The 19,047-nt window shown below is 37.2% G+C and overlaps 1 protein-coding gene across 2 annotated transcripts in view; it reads right to left on the bottom strand.

Moving 5' to 3' along the window:
• The window catches only part of prkd3 (protein kinase D3), an 81,436-nt gene extending 62,622 nt beyond the window's left edge, over positions 1–18,814 (bottom strand). For both annotated transcript variants that reach the window (XM_084096042.1, XM_084096041.1), the window contains exons 1-2: positions 18,414–18,814; positions 17,376–18,029 (exon numbers count right to left, since the gene is read on the bottom strand). In XM_084096042.1, the coding sequence (XP_083952168.1) occupies positions 17,376–17,663 (288 nt within the window). In that variant the 5' untranslated portion in view covers positions 17,664–18,029; positions 18,414–18,814. The remainder of the gene's footprint in view (positions 1–17,375; positions 18,030–18,413) is intronic.
• Between the last annotated feature and the right edge of the window lie 233 nt (positions 18,815–19,047).

Consider the following 19,047-nt stretch of genomic DNA (forward strand, 5'->3'; position numbering starts at 1 on the left):
CATGAACTCCACGTTTCAGGTAAAAAGCCGGGCCTTTATAAAATGTTACTTTTTCTGTTGTTCAACCATTCTGATATTTGCTTGCATGTTTTGCTGCATGACACACCGATGCTACAGATGACTGAACATTCTCCAGAGAATTCTCTGATTCAGAGAAGATTCCTTCAATAGGCACTTTCACACACAGACTTTCCTAGAAAACTAACAGCTCTAAACAGCTCAAAATGAATTCAATCTGATTGTGATCAATGTCTAAACTGGAAGAAGTTTCAGTTACCAATGAAACAGAAACTAGTAGTCAATGATAATTAAAAAAATTTGTAGGGTGGGAATTCCCCTCCAGAAGCACAGCTGGCACCCACTTTTGAGGAGGCTTTTTGACTGGTACATTTCTTTTTCCAAATTAGGGCTCAATGCTAAGGATTTTTTCTAGCCAGTTGGTCAGATTTTTACTTGCCCTGCCAAAATTAGAGATGCACCAATTCGATATTCAGTATCGGAATCGGATTCAATACTGCGGTTTTTGTACAAATTACTACATTTTTTATTTTGTGCTGGCTGGCTGATCCAGAGTGATGAGGCTTGAAGAGCAGTTTAGTAGCATTTAACAGAAACCAAGAAACAAAGATAATCCAGATAACAAACGAAGATACAATCCAGTTAGCAATGTTGACACAAGACAAAGCTAACTGAGGGCCTGTTTACACGACACCATTTTCAACTAAAAAACGTACAACTTTTTATTCGTTTTGGCTGTTCATTTACACGACACCAGCGTTTTGGGTGCCTGAAAACGTAAACTTTTGAAAAAACTTTTGAAAAAAGTCTCCATGTTGTTTACATGGAGACTTGCACGGGTTTCAAAGTGCAAGTCTCCATGTAAACAACAAAAATGCGAATCTCTGAAGACGATGACGTCATGCACATGCGTATTACGTGCTCAGTCTATAGTGTTTCATCTAATGGTCTGGCAGCAGAATACAGCGTTTTTAGTCATTTTCACAGATCCGTGTGAATGAGGATCGTTTTGACAATGATGTCGTCTGTATGCGGAAAACTCAAAGGAAAAACGTCTCAGTTTTAAGCATACTGTTGTCGTGTAAACGCACCCTGAGCATAAATACACAGTGGCAATGAGGGACAGGTGACACTCTAATCAATATTATTAAGCCCTATTCGGACGGGATTAACTTTACAAGGGTAGATGGAGTAATGTCATTTTACCACAGGACGTCTGTAATATTAATGGCCAATTCGCACGGGATAAGATATCTCAGTAAGACTAGCAGAAGTGGGAGAGTAACTCGATTTGCGCATCGCCGTCACCCTCCTGTCGTCATGTGTGTATTACGTTGCTTCCTGATATCATGTGCACAAACACATATAACCTATATTTATATATATATATATTTATATATATATAAAAAACAGTTATGTCCGGTTGAACGATGTATTAATTAACTTCAGATTGGATTGTGTTGGTAATAGGCACTTACCCAACTAAAAGATGTTTCGTGCCTCTAACAAGTGCTTTCGATCTTCTTTCTGATGTGAATGGTGTGTGTAAAACACTTGAGTTTTGCCACAGACTCATCCCAGCATCTAGAACGCAACTGAATGCTTTTTCAAGCGTCTCCATACTTGAAAAAACGCAGAAAACAACTTTTAAACAGGAAATTACGAAATATTTACGTACATATTTACAGCGGGTCTATTCGCACGGGATTAGTATTACCTGAGGTAATTTTTGATACTAATGACTAATGACTTTTGATAGTAATGATACTGAGATGCACATTCGGACGGGACTAAAATCACAGAGAAGCTCTGGTAATTATTACTTACCATGTTAAACTAGTCCCGTCCGAATAGGGCTTTAGACAATAAAACCATGAATGACCAAGGCAATGATACAAGAAAAATTCAAATTCTGCTGTAAAACAGCTCTAAAAGACAAATGTCATTTTTCAGCTCAAGTCAGTTCAGTGTTGGTTCAATGACTGTGTAAAGTTCATCAATTATGAAATGAGTTCAATTCAGCCGTAAGCAGCTCCACAGAGGACAAGAGTGTCATTATTTAGGCTAGCTCAACTAGGGTCAATTTTTATTCAATTCAGTTTAATAACAAAGCGATTCAATGATTATGTAAATAAGGTTTTTATCTGAGAATCATCTGAAAAGCCAGTCAGTGCGATGTCGCCCTAAAATGTCTCAATTCAAATGTTCTTGGCAATTAATAAAACACATTATGTCCATCCATCATGAAAAGCTCCAAGCATAAACTATTTCCTGAGCTCCCTACAATATATATTACAAAATAAATCAAGAACTTTATATTGGATAACCAAAATAAGACAAGTAGCTTGTAAATGGGATTGAAGAGGTTTGCTCATGTCCTGTAAACATATTCTATTGACAACAACATAGTGATATATGAAGACCAGCTCCTTTTAAACCAACTTGAACCAGATGCAAATTCCAGACTGCACAGATTCCTACTGAAATTTTCAATTTTACAGTCGAAAATAGAGTAAACAACCGTAAATGTGACTGCACCTTCACAACAGGGTCAGAAATGAATCTTTCCATTAAGGGGCAATATTTGCCCCCATGAACTTTTTTTTTGTTTGGGCCATTTTTATAATTACCTTATTAAATGTATGTGTTGTCTTTTATGTCAAATACTTATATTTAATGTGTTATTTTAATCAACCAAAATACTATAGATTATTACGAATCGAATAAGATTATCAACATCAACAAAAGCCTGTGTCTTTACACCGTGTCCTAACACACGGCGCACGATAAAAGGTTCTTTTCCATGTTAATCAGAGTTTTTGTCCTAACCAGCCGCGACGGCAACACGCAACGTTTCTATTTTAGACGCCACACTGGAACTTCAAACACAAAGTGTGGCAATGATAATCTCAGGTACTGTTTATGTGCTTTATTTAATGTTAAAAGCGTGTAATGTGACTTTAAATATTATTTAGTGCTCCAGCTTTGTATCTGTAGAAGCAACAATGGATATAATTCACCTCAATTCTTGAAATTAAACAAATGGAAACAAGAATGTTTAAACTGTGAACAAGTGTATTCTTTAACAAATATTGTTTTAGTAACTCAGTATGTATTTTTAATAATGTTTAAATTGTGTAATATTTGTGAATTTGATTATGTACTTATCCATGATCTTGTGAGTGCCGTCAAGATTACTCTCTGGTGCTGTGCACTCGCCGCGAGACTCCGCCCACACGCTGTTCTGATTGGCTGTGGGTTTTGATTGATTTTGACAAATCTCGCAGTCACGTCGCTTCTGGTGTGGACAGACAAATTGCTTGTTGCTAGAATCTTATCGCATCACGTCTGGTTAGGACACGGTGTTACACTGCAAAGGTGGATAAGAAGCTGCATCTGACATGGCATTTATGTTTATTTACACAGACTGTTTAATGCTGTTCAAATGTGGCATATATATTTACACAACAATAGCCTAATTATTAGGGCTGGGTATTGACACAAATTTCACAATTCGATTCGATTTCGATTCACAAGCTTGCAATTCGATTCGATTTTGATTCCGATTCAATATTGATTATTTTGGATATTTGGTACAATGCATGGCAAATTTTCTCAAGGAAAACAAATCTCTGAACTAATGCTGTAAACTATGGGAGTCAGTGGTAGCCTACTAGGCTTAATAGCCTACTATAATATTGAAGGTAAAAATTAACTGATTTGTATACAAACACTTAAATTACACTTTTATTTATTTTTATAATAATTAAGTTATGAAATATAAACATTTAAATGGTGGCTGTCATAAAAACCTGCCAGATTTATTCAAACATGCATTAAAAATTGAAGAACATTAAAAATTATAATGAATATGTAATATGGTGCATATATTGAGCAAAATGCTCATCTCTGGAGTTAATTTTTCTAGCTGACTAAGAAGTTTATGGTCACTGGATATGGTTTTTCTGAGGTAAATGTGACGTTACATGACATTGTTTACAAACTGATTTACTGACGTCTTTCCACGGTTGAAACTCTGATTGAGCGATTCCATGTGACATCATACGGATTTCGATAAGCTGTACTCTACCTTTTAACACACTTTCATGTTTATCTCGCGCGGTAACTGGTATTATTAAGACGGAAGAGAAGATCACGTGCTTCTGCTTCTCTTGAGCTGAGCCAGAGCGATCTCACGCCACAGCGCCAAAACGGTATTTATGTTTTTGATTTTCGTAAGAAATTGGACATAATTTTACATCTGAGACATTGTTTCATATCAATTGTAACAAAGCACAAAGATTATTGCGATTTAATGGATGGGATGCGCGCTACAATGTTACATTCATTCATCAACTGAGAACAGGATGACTAATCGATTCTTGGGATTTAAGAATCGATATTGTTTCGTAAAAATGAGAATCGATTAAAATCCAGAAAACAATATTTTTTACCCAGCCCTACTAATTATTACAAAATTAAATACAGGAACTGAAAACAAGGCCAAGCAGCAAAGTTATGACAAAATTTGTATTGTCGGTTAATGCTTTTGATATTGTAATAATGATTACATTAAAAAAAATTAAAAAATTGTGTCCGGGGAAACGGCACTTCCTATTCTGGACATATTCTTATTCTTATTCAGTAATTTTCTTGACAAAACAAGCTAAGAACCATTTATGAATCAGGCCTAGTTTATTGCTTTTTACGCATTTGAAAATCAAGATTTCACTTTTTATTTTTATAGCCTATTTTAGTAGCATGAAAAGCAAAATGGTTTTGGTCATGACTTCAGTCTAGCAAGTGTTTTGTATTCTCTGTAAAAAAATCACTGAAAGTGTTTAGCCTACAATGTGAAATGAATCTCTTACATCATATCTGCACTTTTTTGTTAATCCACAGAGTGTAACATTCAAAAAGAGATCTAAAAGTAAAGCCGCAATCAACCCTTTTCATGCCGTCATTGATCTAGTTTAATTGTGCAAGAGCATTTAATGTCCCCTTGATTTTAATATTTTGTTAATTTTAGTGGCATTTTTGCCCAGTTATTTTCAGACCTTGCTTTACATGAATTAGGCCTATTTGCAATAATCAGAATAAGGGTGTGATTGTAAATGGAGACTTTTTAACATGATTACAAAGGGAAGTCAAAAGATCACATTTCCTTAATTCCACTGAAGTGCCCAAGATGCCCTTTGGAAAATTCTCTCATCATGCTGGCATAACATGAATCATCAGCTTTTCATGCCAAGTTCATGCCAACTTGAGTGCATGCTGTCATTAAAGCAAAAAGGGGACATGCCGAATAAAAAAAGAAATACTGAAATTCATTAACTATTTTAATGTGGATGTTTCCAGGAACTGTATAACAGCCTGGCCAGTAGATGAAAAATGGTTTCTTCCATAGGAGAGAGCAGATGTGTGCTTGCTATATGGGCCACTGGGGTTGGGCTGGGGGAAATTTATTTCCTGCCCATTTTGCAGTTAGTTTTGGCCAGTGGGAACACAGCATACTCCAATTTCCAAGTGCACCCTCTATTTAACTATTTTTTTCACTATTTGAGTTCTTTTGCAGTCCATGTCCAGGTCTCTGTCACCATGGTAACGCCGTGATATTGTCAACTAACCTCCAATGAACTTATAATGATTAAGTGACTCAAAAAACACAAGACAGATTTCCTTCTTTTTTTTTCCTGTCAGCTGCTGGTGTTATATATCTGCAAGGATTTTCCATGGAAATTAAAATGACCAGATGTGTTTAAAACTATTAGACTAAGAGTAACCATTTTACATAAAAGACGCTCAGCAAAGTCAACTTGAAACAGCATGGCAACGATATGAATTTGCAATTTGCATGAATTTGATTTCTGTAACGCGATGTATTTACAAGTGAAACAAAAATTAGGCTAATAGTCAGCGGAAAAAAGTAGGTCAGGAATTTATTGGATTGCGAAAAGACAAGGACGTTCCCCTCTGGAAACATTTCAAACACACACTTTTGAGGGTTTTTTTTTTTACCAGGATATTAACGTCAAGTTTATTTCTTCTTCAACATCTATCATTATTTGAATGATGACTGGGTCACTGACAAACCCTGTTTGGGATAGTTCACCCCAAAACAAAAATTCTCACCCTCATGTCGTTCTAAACCCATAGGACTTTAGTTAATCTTCGTAACACAAATTAAAGATATTTTTTAATGAAACCTGAGAGAGCCTATACATTACCATGCCAAACACTCCAAGAGTTGTCATGTTAGAACTATATTGTGATATGTAGCCTATACAGTTACAGTGTTTCCCCTATAAATTTTCCCAGCAGTGGTGCTGTTACGTGCCGGAGGTTGTTACCGAGCCGCTCGCGGGGGGTCCGGGGGCATGCACCCCCGGAAGATTTTTTTTTTTAATAACCCCTTAAACCATGACTTCTGGCAAGTTTTGTGGATAGAAATGGACATTTTGAGACATACAAATTTGACATACCATCAACAGAAGGCATGATTATTGCAGCACGTACCTTGAACTGGTCACAAACAGGATTAGGACAGGATTATTCATGTTTTTCTTTTGTGTTAATTTTCAGATGTAAGGTAGAAATTGATAGTGGAAAAATGAAACTCTTTCCTCCCTCACCTGCACTACTGATATTTTTTTCTGTAACACACTTTAGCACCAAACACACCAAAATCGGTAGATAACCCCACATATTCTAATGACATATTCTATTTATTTACTTTTAAAGAATTTGCCAAAAAGTCTGCGCATTTTCTTCCCCTGAGCTTGCTTTATCATTCTCTGATAGGAGAAGTCGGACTGTTAAATTCTGGGTCAAAGAACACTGTTAACTCACTATTTTATACTGTGAAGCAGAGCAGAGAACTGCAACCCACAATCCACCATGCTGTCCAGCAGCCCAACATTTTAAATGCAGTTCAAATCAATAGACTGTCCCTGAAACGAGAGCAGCAGTTGAAAGAAATGACCTAATTCACACTAGGTCAGTTTGAGATGTTTGATTTGACATCAGGCCTCAGGAATGTGAGGAACGCTGATTGCATGCCGGTGTTAGAGCAATGAACTCTTGTTTTACGATGCCTCCCTCCGTGACTGCAGACAAGAGCCTGGGTGACACCAAAACAGGAAGTGCCTTGCTATCAGATGTTTACTGCACAAGTCATTCTGAATCTGAACTACACGTCCATCAGCTCAGGAAACAAAAGGACCACAGCAGTGCAGAAACATGAACAGTGACCTTTGTGTAGAATTAGTCAAAGTCATAATGAGTCCACTGATTGGTAATGAGAGTATAGGGTGACAGTGAAGCGGAGCGCAGATCACCGTATTCCTACATAATTCATAAGTGATCCTATTGCTCATCCCTCTCCATAGAGATCCAAGTAGTGTGTTTTTTGCATACAGGAGCAGAATCTCATGTGGTATCAAGTGCCCTTCTCATCTAAAACTACAGATCTAAAAATTAATACCCAGCAGTTTTTTTGAAGAGTTGATGACATGTTTTGGTCTGAACACAATAGCCTTTCACCTGTCCCAAATTAATTTTTCTGATTCTGGGCCATTCATTTAATAATCACACATAATGCAGTGGTTTCCAGACTATTTAAAGTGTCGTACCCCCTGAGGCATTTAACATTCTTCTCTTTACCTTTAACATTAAGGGACAATATATGCCCCCTTAAATTTATTTCAAAGTGCATTAAACACCTTTGTAAAATAAATGTTTTAAATAAATGAAAATGTTCAATAGAGAAAAATGCTACAAAAAAAATATGTTTTTGTAAAAACAAAGTGATACTTTTAAATATTAATCTAAAACCGCCAGTAGGTGGCAGTAAGTCACAGTCTTAATGAGTGAGCCATCAAGTCATTCATTCATTAATTCAATAACACGAAGCAAGTGGCTGTACTTATGAATGGGTCATTGAATCGATTCGTTCACAAACACAGCTGTGTGTTGCAGTTCTGCTGTGGCTTTCGTTGGAACTATTATTTTGTTGCAAAATAGAGCAAACAATACTGTATTTAAAATAAATAATACTTAATATTAAAGGGCCATTGATTCAAAAGGTAGTCAAAGAAAAAACTGAATGAATGGAAGATTCAGAAATGCGTCCAAGCGACAACATCAGTGGATGGCTACGTGGATGAGAGATTGTGCAAGGAGGTTAGAAAATACCATTAGATCAACCAGAGGCGATTCTAGGATTTCAATATTAGGGGGCTCAGCCCCCAATGAGGGTATGATTCAAAAATATTAAATATGTTGTTTGTATGCTATAATAGGAAGGAACAATACATACAATAGGTTCAACACTATCAAGTCAACCCCTGAATATTTTATTTCAAAGTATGTTTAACTGACCAGATCATATCCATTAATATTCATTTAGAATATAGACAAACCCATACTGTAATTGTCTATAGATTGTTTTGAATCTGTCCTAAATTAAACCATTAATTTTTTGTTTTTCATTCACACAAAAATAATAGCACATGAATCTATCAATTTGCCACTTCTACAATTCAAAGTGACATCAAAAACTACAAATCCCAAATGTCACAATCAGCAGCTGGGTCATTATTTAGTAGAATAGAATAACTCCACATGATGTTTCTCTGCATCTGTCATTCACTCTGAAAGAAGTTTAAATAAGTGCATTGAGTGCTGTCTGTCACTGCACTGTAAAAACAATTATATATATATATATATATATATATATATATATATATATATATATATATATATATATATATATATATATATATATATTCATGATTTATCACAACTTTTCACAAATCTTTAGGCAAATAAATGTTGTTCAGATAAAAAATTTTTTTAGAAAATTAAACAAAAATTCTGCAATTCTTACTTTATAATTTGCTATTGTGAGTTTGTATCACGCAATTGACGCAAGCCAGAATTGCAAGATAAAAAGTTGAAATTACTTTTCTTTTTTTTTATTCAGTGGTGAAAACAAGCTTCTATAGTCTTGTATTGCTCAATATCACATTATGTAAACTGCATTTATAACAAAGAATTGCACAGATGCAAATATCATAACTATCTACCAATAAATGCACACACCTTGTCCTTCTGACGCTGAGGACTGAAGAACACGATGAATCACAGTGACTAAAAGACGAGGAGGAGCTGAAGCCGGCCGCCGTTTTTATGAGTTTTAAAGGAGGCGATGACAAATTTGTGCTCAGATAATAGAGCTTAACACATTTTGTTTAGGGGGGCTGAAGCCCGCCTGTACACGTGTACACGTCAAATGGAGTATACTTTGAAAGTCTATGTGCACTGTGTGAAAAATTAAGTATATTTTGGGCTTAATGGAAGAACTACAAACCAGGCGTTTAAGGCTGGTCTTTTCTGCTAGAGAGATCAAGTCCTTTTGGAATGACTTTGTGCTTTTTAACTCTGCAGATCGTTTCCATGCACAAACAGTTCAATCAATCAGTCAACATTTATAGCACATTTAAAAACAACACAAGTTGTTTTAAGTGCTTTACACTCCCAAAATTACCAAAACAGATACACATAGACCTAAGACACAATACTCATCACTATTCAGTCTCCATACACCTATGGTCAGTTATATGCAAAAGAGTAGAGATGTGTTTTCAACATAGATTTAAAACATTCAAATGAGTCACAGGATCTAATATAGAGGGAGGCAATTCCAGAGGAGTGGCGCTGCCACTGAGAAGGCACAATCTCCTTTAGTTTTGAACTGTTAAACTTTAAGTTGTTTATATGTCTATAGTGTTTTTAATATGCTTTAAGACAAACTGTGTGTTTCATGTTTGAAATTGCTGGTGTTTCTGACATCACAAACTGATTTGATCACAAATCAGATCAACGTGTAATCGTCAACGAGTGGATCTCTGAGCTGGTGTGAGTGAGTGGAGGCGGGGCTAATTTGCATATTCATAGAACCGCGTTTAATAAATGAGTTACATTCAAGCTATTTTAAGGGGAAAAAAACTTTTAAATAAGTCATTTTGGTGATCAAAGATTAAGGGATAAAATTGACTACAGGGGGACTTTAAAAGGAAACTCTGAGACGATCTTAAAGGTCTAATAGCGCAATGAAATTACACAATAAAGGATGGTTAGAATAAAAAATAAATAAATAAATAGGTGCCCTTTAATGATTTGAGTATCATTTTGGCCGCAAATGTCCTGACCAGGCTTGAATATTACTATAAGAAGTTGGAATGGACAGCACATCTGCCTTGCTGTATTTGTGAATAAATGTATTGTGTAAAGGCTTCCATGAGTGTCCTCCATTCGTGTAAATAATAGCCACCAGAGACTGAGTTCATCCAAAAGCATATCTAATGAAGCATCAGCATATAAAACACTTTCCTGTCTGCTCCCTGTTGACTGTGGCAGCGTTACGTTCTGCTGAGTGCTAGAATTCATGCTTTCCCAAGTCAGGTCAAATTCCTCCAGCAGAGCACTGGGGAGGCTGAGTGACTGTATTAGTAACAGCACACAGTGAGTGTGTGTGTGTGTGTGTGTGTGTGTGTGTGTGTGTGTGTGTGTGTGTGTGTGTGTGTGTGTGTGAGAGAGAGAGAGAGAGAGAGAGAGAGAGAGAGAGAGAGAGAGAGTAAAGATGGCCAGGATGATGGGAGAAACCAGAGTCATATTTTCCACCGATATCAAAGCCATATGATCCTGCACAACTGGATCTCAGCAGATGGCGTTTGCTGTTCATCCCTTGGGTTTGGAGAGAGTGATGCAGAACAGCTCTGAAAAACGTTCCTGGCCTGCATTCTCCTCAGCGTTTCCAAGATTGTATCAGAAAATGAAAAATCAGATTTATTGTTGTAGAGACCAAGGTGCAAATTAACAGAAATCTACACCTAGGGAACAACATAAATACAACAACCTTCTCTTGGTTTTATTTATTGTTCTGCTTACTGAAACACTGACACATACCTTGAATATGAAGTCAAAGTTTTAGACTCCAACTATGCTGATAAAAGCTGATGCTGCCTTCGAGTAATATCTGAATGACTGCTTTAAAAAATTCAATTAAAAACTTTACCCTTAATATTTTTTTACAATTTTTGTTTTTATGCACTCATTGTCATGCTATTTTGTGAAAATAGTACTTTATCAGAGAAAATTCACAATATACACTACCGGTCAAAAGTTTGGAATAATTAAGATTTTTTTGTTATGTTTTTGATGAAAATGAAAGTGTCTTGTACTCACCAAGGCTGCTGGAAATTCTGCTTTGCCATTACAGGAATAAATTAGATTTTAACATATATTCATTATAAAACAGCTATTTTAAATTGTAATAATATTTCACAATATTACTGTGTTTTTACTGTATTTTTATCAAACAAAGGCAGCCTTGGTGAGAAAAAGAGACTTCTTTTAAAAACGGAATTATTCCAAACTTTTGACCGGTAGTGTAATACAACTTCTCATATTAGGGATGCCGTGGAAAAGCCATAAAATGAACAGAAACCATTACTTTAAAATATGATAACATGAACAACACTGACACAGCAGTGAAAAAGCAGTGTTAATGTGAAATAATCCTGCTTTAATTTCATTTCATGTAAACAGCTTCTGATGATTGGATGATATATTGACAGTACCAAGGTTGCACAGTTACAGCACTACCTGTGTGTGGTAGAGAAATTCAAACAAACGTGCAAACATGCACAACAGCATAAATAAATAAATAAAAAATCACTTCAACTTACGTAAACAAAAAATTCAATAGCGACTGCAACTTAATTTAGCATTTGCGTTTCCTAGATGCACACTATAGTCCCAACTGCAGTGAAGCGATCGCTCTCTTGGATTTTCTCACATGTGAAAACTCTAAAATCTTTCCTTTAGAATTCTTAAGCATTTCAGCGAGTAAAAATGTGTAAATTAGGGCTGCACGATTTGGGGAAAATGTCATACTGCGATAACAGAGGTCAATATTGCGATTGCGATATGCGATAAACAAATGGTTTCATGAGTCAACTTGCTTGGTTCTCAAGGAAAATAAATGCACACACAGATTAGTGATAATCTGCCTAAAGAAAAAAGTTATTTAGTCAAGAGCAGTGAGTGTTTTTCTCTGTTCCCTTTGTTCTTTGATTAACTTTAGCTACAGATATAATTAGTGGCTACTGTGTACTGTGACTGTCCCTTTAAGATCAGCCGCTGCTGTCAGAGACGCGGATCTCACACGCGCCTCATTCTCTCACGAGTCACAACCATAGATATCATATATAAAGGCTAGATGTCTCGTGCGCGCTGCTGGCCAATGGAGGTCGCCGTCCGCACGTGGCAGCCATCTTGCCACAGTGTGCTCGCTCACTTGTTTAATGGTGCATGTACTTTTAAATAACCATAACTTGCTCAATTTTCTACCGATTTTCAAACGGTTTGGTTTGTTATAAACGTCAGAGATGTAGTTATGACACTGCATACATATGAATAATTATAACATACATGTTCAAGCATTCGGATAGCCACGTTAATAACATTTGTAAGAAACCAAACCGTTTGTAAATCCGTCAAGATTTCAGCGAGATAAGAAGATTTGTGTGCGTGCTGATCACTCACCTTAATTCACAGCTTCACTGTGACAAGATGACCGAACGGTGATGCCGGAAGTGACTGCGCCATAAGACATCTAGCGTTTATATAATATATATTATATATATGATATATGATATCTATGGTCACAACTCTTCACGTTCATCATAAGACTACTCTTATGTTATGAAGATACACAAAAAGACATTTTGGCATAGGCTACTTGTGTGTGTTATTGTTCGTTCAAGTTCGAAAGAGAACTGTATTCTGGCATGCTGTTTTGTGCGCACGCACGATATTAGCGTTAGTCTTTCTGTGTGTCACAGTAAGAACATTCACAGGCAGCGCGTTCATTTTGGCATACATGTGTGTTGTTCGTTCTACCGCGGAAGAGAACTTGATACTGGCGCGCGTCTATCTGTGGGTCGTGTGTATGTGTGTGTGTGTGTGTGTGTCAGGAGGACATTCACTGACAGCGCGTTCTTTTTTGTCTCGCGCATGAATGGTTTAAAAGCATTTGCATGAATAAGAGCGGGATCATGTAACACTAGCCAAAGGATGCCAAAAATGAACAGATGCTGCGTTAATTGCGTTAACAGCGCTAATTTGTTTATTTAATATAAAATCGCAGCATTTTGCATCATATAATCGCATAGGCTTGACATCGCGATTGCGATTGCGATACGATTAATCGTGCAGCACTAGTGTAAAAATTTTTTATTTATTTTTTTTTATTATAAGTTATTAGAGCTTAGATGTGACGGTAATAATGCTACCAAAATGAAGAGCAAGTGTATTCATACAATATTTAGAATTTGTTAAGTTATGCCTAATAGTGCAAACAAACTTAAAATATTTTTGGCCCAGTGTGTCCAGAGTTTTTGATTTTGGTCAAGAATTCTCATACATTTTTGTGTTAAGTGGAATTTGGTAGGGGTGTCAATTGCAACAAAAAAAATATAGTGAAAGCACAAATGCACCCTCACAAGTGACCGAGGCTGTTTTCAGGTCAGATGTTTGCTCAGAATGCCTGTACTAGGACTTTGTCCAACATTCTTTTGTCTTTATGCCAACATTTTACAAGATTCCATAAAATATCAGTGCAGTATTTTCCCCTCTGAATAATGACTTTGCAGCACCTATGAACTTCATAAATAGCAGCAGCAGCAGTGCACTGGCCTGAAGGAATGTGAACTTGACCCCTGGCAACTTCACTGCACAGACTGTACCAAGCCAGATGAAGCATGTCATTAACACACTGTGCTGCTCTTATGTGGTATATTGACATGTGGCATATATTCAGTGGCTTTTCCCAGAGTGTAATGGCACAACTACTGTCATTCACAGGTCACCTGACCGTATAGATGCTCTCAGAACAAGAGCCTGATTTGATACCACTGCTTTCACGCTTCAAATGGCTATCTTTTATTTACACAGTTTTTAAGCGTTGGTGGAAAAGCCAAAGCCTGAGATTTAGGTTTAAAACTGTGCAAACAAGCCAGTGTGACTAAAAATGTAAAAAAAAAAAAAAAAAAACTTCTCCTACAGCTTTTAAAGTCTTTAAATTCTAATATTGTTTTAATAGAATATTGCAGTATTTATTATGATTGATCCATTCACATATTTTTTTATTCTTGTGGCCTCTTCATCTTTAATCAAAATAACTCTTGCAGCAACATCTTTTCTGTGATGACGTGTTTACTCACACGAGGGCGGGACAACCTGTTATATTGTGTAGCCGTAGAGACCTACACAATATAAAACAAAAAACTACATATTTTGAACACCCGGTAAAAAATATATACATCAATAATTAATCATATTTACAGATTGTGATTCTGAGGGTTGGTCTAATTGGTGGCTACTGACCCATCTTTAATGGATAAGCGTTTTGTAAATCTCATTTAGACGCCATGGAAATTTGAGAAGCAATCATCAAAAGATTATACTGCTGTTGTATCGCTGTGGTCATTTTAACCACTGACTCTTCACATCCTCATACTTTGGAAGTGTTTACAAAGATAGCTTACTTTTGCAACGCAGAAAACAGTGTCCTCTCGACATGTACACAACACCAGGTACAGTGTTTGAGGGCAGGCCAGAAGTAGACGTTGTTCACGGGCAGCCATAGAACATATTTTATCAGGGGGGTGCTGGGGGCGGGGCTTAATGGGGCGTGGCTTGATATTGCAGGGTGGTGTTGGTAGAGCATTTTAAACAAAATCCTAATATTAAACAGCCCAAACAAAAAGATGAACATACAGCGAATGAGGACAGAGTTATGTGAGAACGCTCAGAACTCATGATAAATTTTAAAAACACCGCACAAAAATCGGCATCTTAACTTATGATAGACGCTCAGGAGTTGGTTCACACAGAATGCATAATTTTTCAAAGCGAAAACGCAAGACGCCCAACGCAGGGAGTGGAACGGGGGAAAACGCAAGGTCTCGAGGCGTGTTTTAGTTTAACTTATTTTAACTTGAGTGCTGCGTTTTGAGAACGCTGTCATGCGCGAGACGCGAACGCAACAGTTAAACACGGCTAGTGCGTTCACACTGAAAAACAATGGAAAAGTAGCAGAGTGGAATGGAAAAACACGTTCTGTGTGAACAGCCCCTAATGCCAAAGAATGCTTTAATCAAGACATCTACATTTAATCTTTTCACCGACGTCTGAGTGAACATGCATTAAATGAGTGTCAAATGAGTTCTTAGATGCTGGTCCTCAACCAGTGTCACGTCACTCACTTCCATGTGAGATCTGCTTTTGCCTTTTGATATAGCCTATTCATTTCTTTTAGAGTCATAAAACCATATTATACAACATATAAAAACTAAATAATATTTAGATTAATTTTATAACGGTAGAAGGTGTTCTTAAAAAACATGTTGAAAAACAAAAAGTCATGTCATCTTAAATGCCAATGTAGTGAAACAGCTGTCGTCAGGGGGTGCTGCAGAACCCTCAGCTCCCCCAGTTCCCGCGGGCAGCCAATGAAGACCATAGGTGAGCATTATGCAAATGTGTTACTGTGTTGCGTATCATGGAAGCGAGACTGGAATTCCTGACGACTCGTATGTTCAGAGTTGATTCTTTCTTTTGGGAGAGTAGAACTATATTTATTGTGCACGTTCGACTTTGCAGACCGTTTAGCATTTACATTCATAGACAGCTAAACACATTTGGCACAGTCCTCCTTCAGCCTGTTCTGACACAATTTTATATAGCCTAATTTTTATATAATTTTATTTAAAATTTCACAGTATATATATATATATATATATATATAATATATATATATATATTTTTTTTTTATATGAAAATGCACCTAAATGAACTGATAAGAATGTAAAAGGTATTTCTTGAAATGCAATGTAAGTCACTTTGGATAAAAGTGTCTGCCAAATGCATAAATGTAAATGTAAATGTTTTAAATATGCACCTAGCCTAACTGTTGGACACACAAAAACAAACAAAAAATAAATGATATACACGTGTGTGTGTGTGTGTGTGTGTGTGTGTGTGTGTGTGTGTGTGTGTGTGTGTGTGTGTATGTGTGTGTATTATATATATATATATATATAGCCTATATATATATATATATATATATATATATATATATATATGGCCTATATATCTTTTTTTTCATCATATTTAATGTCAATGATGACATCTTTGAAGAAAGAGCATGTTTACACAATGTGTGACATTATTTCAAGAAACGCTTAAAACCTCTTGGTTACTGTCTGACTGAAAAAGTGTGTTTCCGTTCTAACAGATTTTTACACACATGCACTTATCTGCCTCATGCATCACACAGACACTGAGACACACAATCTCATGAAACACATCGTAGGGTAAAGATGTGCTTGTGTACTATCCAAAAATCAGTTTGAGGGTTTGAGGGTCACTGTGTTCTATTTGTCCACATCATAATAGTGTTTCCAAAACACTAGACCTCTGTTTGAAATATCAATATTAAATTGATCAACAATAACACATGCATGCCTATATGTAACTATAACGTCACAACAATTGAAGACATTTAATGCAAACAACATTAAAACATATTATAGGTCAATGACAAATAAGACCTTTTAAATCTAATCAACTATCAACACTTAACATCAGTATCTATCTCTCTCTCTCTCTCTCTCTCTCTCTCTCTCGTCTAAACTACTTAGAATTGTCCTAGAAACCACTAACACACCATGGAAATGGCCTAGCAACACTTTAGCAACCACACAGCTTTCAACATTCAAGTCTCTCTTTAAACTACTACTAAAGAAACCATTTCATTCCAGTAAGATATTTACTGTAATACTACGTAATAATAATACTATTACGACTGAGGTTAAAAATTCCCAGCCATTGCCCTAACCATCTGACCAGCGGATATGTGCTGCACAACACACACGTCCCACCTCATCTGCCGTGTTAGTGGATCAAAGCAGATTTAGATGAGATTGAATGAAAATGTGTTCTTTAATCAATCACTAATGCTCCTCATGCTCATCCACCTAAATCAACTTCCTGACGATTACAGGAATAAACTCACATCAGTCAATTAGTCTCACCCTTTTAGAAAAATTAAGAGAATTCAATTTCATAAATAATCATGTGCTCGAAATATTAAGCAAGAACACAGTGGGCTATGTGTGGGGATTTGATAGGGACACTCTTTCAAACGATGTTGTGATGTGTGACCAGGCAAGATTCAGTACGACCCTTGATGAAAGTGAGAGACCATCACACAGATAAAACGTTATTACCTTTTGATCGACTATGGAGCAGACCAAATCCTTGACAGAATTGATTGACAGATCGTGAGGCTCCAGGGTGACCATCTCCCTGGTGAGTCCGATCTGAAGGAGGAAGGACACTCCTCCGTGAAGGGAGCTGGTGGGGCTCGGGACACTGTGATTCCCATTGGAGAGGCGGGCGTAGAGTGGCACCGGAGGGCTGGGGGATGGAGAGGGGGTCGGGGGGGCAGTCTGATGCTGAGAGTGGACGAAGGGTTTAGGTAAGGTCAGAGGAGAGGTGCTACTACTGGCAGACATTAGTTACCTCCACAGGTTGAGAGTAAACTGTGTAAAACGGACAAGCTTGGAAACCGTGGCCGATATCCGATGAGGGAACGGGTTGTGTTTTTAATCAAACACAATGTTATTCTGTCCTAAGGCAGGTGAACAGAACTGCCACAGTCATGTGCAACCCGTGGTGTACCAGGCAGCAGAATTGGAGCAAGGAATGAGGTGCCTATTTTTCACTACGTCGCCCTCTCATATATGAATATAGCATATTCATGGCCGTCTGTGCATTATCCAGCACATGTTGACTTGATAGTGTCACTCCACGGCTGAGCGATCAGGATGCCAGCATGATGCTTGACAAAGTGCTTTCCGTTGTAATCCAGCTCCTCATATCTGTTCAAAACAAAAAATAGTCATTTTAGTCTTTCTTCCACAAGTACCTGACTGGGAACTACAGAACTCATTCATTCGGCCATTATCTATAAGAATAGCAAGTTATTGAATATCCAAATCAGAGTGTAAATTCAAACTCCTTGTTTTCAGGAGGAGTTTTGCACATTTTTGTCTTTTGCTATGAAGAACTCCAGCTCACATCTGGAAACACATCTGGAGACCCTCCCACTCTAGATCGCATAACTGGCACAAGACCACAAATACCAGCAAAACAAGTTATACAATGTCTTTGTTCGAGCTTTATCACCATGCATCATTAACAACTGATTCTCAAGACGAAATAAACACACTGAACAGAGGAGGGAAAGAGAGAGGAACACATACCTTTAATGCTGGAAAGGCGTTTCCCTGACAAGTGAAGAGATTAAGCTTACTATCAATGGAAAACGAGGACTTGAAAGCTTCGGGGTTTCTTTTTTAAAGCTTCTGGTGTTTCATTTAGCCAGTTAATCATCGCTCGGTTACAGGCTCCGTTACATGAGCTCGATTTGAAAACTTTCTAACCTCTTCTCATGTCACATTACACGCGTCTTAATATGCGCTCTCCATCTCCGCGGGCAAATAACGCACGCCGCACAGACACAGAAAGTAAAGGCTGAAGGAAATGGCAGGTCTGTCGAGCTGAAGAAGTGAAGTTGAGCTTCAAAAGTGCAGAAATGTTTTTCTTTCTCTCACTGGCGTACGCGCATGTCTCTCACGCGCAGTTTCCGTTATGTGAGTATTCCGCGTGTGCGCGCCCTCTAGCGGCGTCATTCCACGGCCTCTATGACGCAATATAGCATTATAGAGTCCTGAATGATACATTGTAGCGCCGGCCTTTATCTGTGATTGTCCACAAAGCTCAAGCTGTTCTTGCTCATCATAATTATAGCATTGATCACAAATATATTACTATTATGTAAACGGAAGGGTTTAGTAGTTCATTGAAATATAAAAATGGGGGAGGGGGGGTTAATGC

Source organism: Abramis brama, assembly GCF_963993115.1.
Source record: "Abramis brama genome assembly, chromosome: 21".
NCBI lineage: Eukaryota > Metazoa > Chordata > Actinopteri > Cypriniformes > Leuciscidae > Abramis > Abramis brama.